A 3,497-nucleotide genomic window follows, 5' to 3' on the forward strand; every position below is an offset into this window, starting at 1 on the left:
GGGTGGAGGAAGGGTGTGAGTGAAAGTGCTCCTGGTTGCTCCTTGCAGAGGAATGAAGGTGATCGAAAACCGGGCCATGAAGGATGAGGAGAAGATGGAGATTCAGGAGATGCAGCTCAAAGAGGCCAAGCACATCGCGGAAGAGGCTGACCGCAAATACGAGGAGGTGAGTGGGGCTGGCAGATGGCGCAGCGGCAGGAAGCGGGAGGAAATGCATCTGCCGAGATAGCAGGGACGCCGGGGCCAACAAAAGGAAGCTCTTGGTTAGGTCAGCTGTCCTCCTGCGTGCACATATGTTTGTCCAGAGAGAGCCGCTTGGCTAGGAAACTGTCTCCCACGATGCCAAAAAGTCCCGCGGACGCTTGTCTAACGTAATGGGAAAACTGATCGGCTCACTTGTGTCCCTAGCTAGGCGTTTTGGCACAGTTGGGCAGAAATGGAGGATTGTGGTCCCAAGCCGTGGATTTTTCAGACCATGCAAGCTCAGCCCCTCCTTTGCCTGCCTCCATGGCTCGGCTCTTCCCTCCCGCCTCTTGACTGCCTCCCTCCTCGGGACTGAGGAAGATAATCAGGATTTCCTCCAGGCCCCGGGATGGCTCTTTGAGTTGAAGCACCAGCAAAAGGCCAGGCTCGGTGGATGGGACCTATAACCCCAGCGCTTCGGGTGACCTAGGTGGGAGGATCGCCTGAGGCCAGGAGTTTGAGACCAGCCTGGGGAACATAGTGAGACCCCATTTCTACAAAATAAAATAAAATAATAATTAACTGGACATGGTGGCATGCACCTGTAGTCCCAGCTACTTGGGAGGCTGAAGCAGGAGAATCGCTTGAGTCTGGAAAGTCAAGGCTGCAGTGAGCTCTGACTGCGCCGCTGCACTCCAGCCTTGGAGACAGAGCAAGACCCTGTGTCAAAAAAAAATGTTAAAAGGCCAGGCGTGGTGGCTTATGTCTGTAATTCCTGCACTTTGGAAGGCTGAGGCGGGCAGATCACCTGAGGTCAGGAGTTCATGACCAGCCTGGCCAACATAGCGAAACCCCGTCTCTACGAAAAAGACAAAAATTAGCCACGCGTGTTGGTGCGTGCCTAGGAGTCTGAGACAGGAGAATCACCTCAACCCGGGAGGCGGAGATTGCAGTGAGTCGAGATTGCACCACTGCACTCCAGCCTGGGTGACAGAGAGAGACTCTGTCTCAAAAAAATTTAAAAAATAGAACCAGCAGAAAATCCCATGTTGCAGCTGATCTAGGGGTCTGGGTGGGGCATCCGTGGGGGCTCTCTGCAGTGGATGGGAGAGGGCACAGCTGGTGGGGATTGGGCTCAGTTGGGCCTTTCTGTCTCTGCAGGTAGCTCGGAAGCTGGTCATCCTGGAGGGTGAGCTGGAGAGGGCAGAGGAGCGTGCGGAGGTGTCTGAACTGTGAGTGGCAGAACAGGACTGAGCGAGGCTGGCTCTGCTCCCGGGGTGGAGTGGGCGGGAGCTGGCTGTGCTGGGAATTGGCTCTGACCGGGGCCTCTGCTCAAGTGGACGGGCGTCGGGAGTTCATGGCTCATCCTCTCATCCTTTCTCTTGGCTTCCGTGACAAAGAGAGGTGGTGACTGTTCTTACTGCCACGGGAAGTGCTACCCACGTCTTGACCCTTTCCGCAAAGATATGGGGAAATGGTGAGACAGGAGGCAGCAGGGAAGCCCATTTTCACAGAGAGGATATCTCAGGGGGCTGTGCCATTTTAACACATCCCTAACCTGCCTCAGAAGGCAGGCTCCCCCATCCGTATCTAAGTGCCTTGCTCCTACTGTCAGTGTTTGGCCGAGGTACATTCTGGGGGGGAAGGTGAGAAGCTTAACAGGAATCCCACGAGCACTGAGAGCACCGAAAAACAAAACGCCTGTCCTCTTGGCCTTGGGTGAGGAATTCAGCCCCGCAGAGCATCCTGGAGTGTGGAGACACATCTGGTTTCACAAATCCACTCCAGGCTTCCTTCCTGGCGTGTCCCATGCAAACTCTCATTGCTGTCTGCCCGTGTCCTGCCCTCGATCCCATTCTTGCACCTTCCGGAGTCAGGCTCGTCAATCATAGATTTCACAGGTCGGTGTTGCCTCACCCTTGGCAGAAGACCAGGAGTGCTTTCCAAAGACTCCTCGGGCCGGCCTCGCCTCTGCCTGGTATGATAGGGCTTTGATAAGCACATAGCATTGCACTGCAGAAAAATCCATTAACATTTTTCCTCCACATTCCTTCTGGGGGCCCCCCGGGGCTGTGTAGGTTTCTCGTTTCGAAAATTTCTTTTAGGGTAGATTGCTATTGCCCAGCTGTAAGGGAAGATAAGACACAAAAATCCTTTGACTTTGTGCAGAAAATGTGGTGACCTGGAAGAAGAACTCAAGAATGTTACTAACAATCTGAAGTCGCTGGAGGCTGCATCCGAAAAGGTTGGTGGTTGGCTGGAGCTGGAGGGGGGCTTGCCTGACTTGGCTCTTCTCTTCCCCCGAGGGTTGGGGGAGCATGTTATGGTATGGGGAATCTGACCTTTATTTAACAGTAGCCTTGGTGCCTGGCAGCCAGGCTTTTTCCCCTACAGAAAGAGCTGGATTTCTCACTCACTCTTGGGTGTCCTCTTCCATGGGGTCTGAGCACCATCTCTGATCTCCATCTCAGGAGGATAGAGTTGGAACATGAGGTGGCCAGGTGTGGTGGCTCACGCCTGCAATCCCAGTACTTTGGGAGGCCAAGGTGGGTACATCACAAAGTCAGGAGTTCTAGACCAGCCTGACCAACATAATGAAACTCTGTGTCTACTAAAAATACAAAAATTAGCCAGGCATGGTGGCAGGAGCCTATAATCCCAACTACTTGAGGCTGAGGCAGGAGAATCGCTTGAACCTGGGAGGCGGACGTTGCAGTGAGCTGATATCATGCCATTGCACTCCAGCATGGGCAACCGAGCAAGACTCTCTTAAAAACAAACAAACAAACAAAAGAACACGAGGCTCCTTTTCGGGAGATCTGAGCATAGTCGTATAAATACAGAGCCTCCCTCTCACCTGATTCCCTGGTTCCTCCAGAAATACCATCTCAAAGGTGGTACAATCAGAGGTGGAACTGGGCTTTTTAGGTTGAAACAGCACCCAAAGCAGTCACTACATGGCAACTATATCAGGAACAAAGGACACACTTCCACGGCCGAATCCCACCGACTTCCCCAGCCTCTTCTCTTCCTCATTCTCGCTCCTGCTTTTGCAGTTTCACAGACATGCTTTGTTCCCCCATCACCTCCACACCGCACCCTTTTTTTGAGACAGAGTCTCATTCTGTCGCCCAGGCTGGAATTCAATGGCACGATCATAGTTCATTGCAGTCTTGAACTCCTGGGCTCCAGTGACCCTCCCACCTCAGCCACCACCTGCTCTTCACTCAGCTGGGTGTGGCTTTCCTTTTTTGCTTGATAAACCCCCAATTCATCCTCTTTTTTTTTTTTTTTTTTGATATGGGGTCTGCCTT

The 3,497-nt window shown here is 53.0% G+C and overlaps 1 protein-coding gene across 4 annotated transcripts in view; it reads left to right on the plus strand.

Moving 5' to 3' along the window:
- TPM4 (tropomyosin 4) overlaps positions 1–3,497 on the plus strand; it is a 35,750-nt gene that overhangs the window by 20,294 nt on the left and 11,959 nt on the right. For all 4 annotated transcript variants that reach the window (XM_017501164.2, XM_017501165.2, XM_017501166.2 and 1 more), the window contains 3 exons: positions 49–166; positions 1,345–1,415; positions 2,353–2,428. In XM_017501164.2, the coding sequence (XP_017356653.1) occupies positions 49–166; positions 1,345–1,415; positions 2,353–2,428 (265 nt within the window). The remainder of the gene's footprint in view (positions 1–48; positions 167–1,344; positions 1,416–2,352; positions 2,429–3,497) is intronic.

The sequence above is a fragment of the Cebus imitator genome, unplaced genomic scaffold (genome assembly GCF_001604975.1).
Source record: "Cebus imitator isolate Cc_AM_T3 unplaced genomic scaffold, Cebus_imitator-1.0 Scaffold280, whole genome shotgun sequence".
In the NCBI taxonomy this organism is placed as follows: domain Eukaryota; kingdom Metazoa; phylum Chordata; class Mammalia; order Primates; family Cebidae; genus Cebus; species Cebus imitator.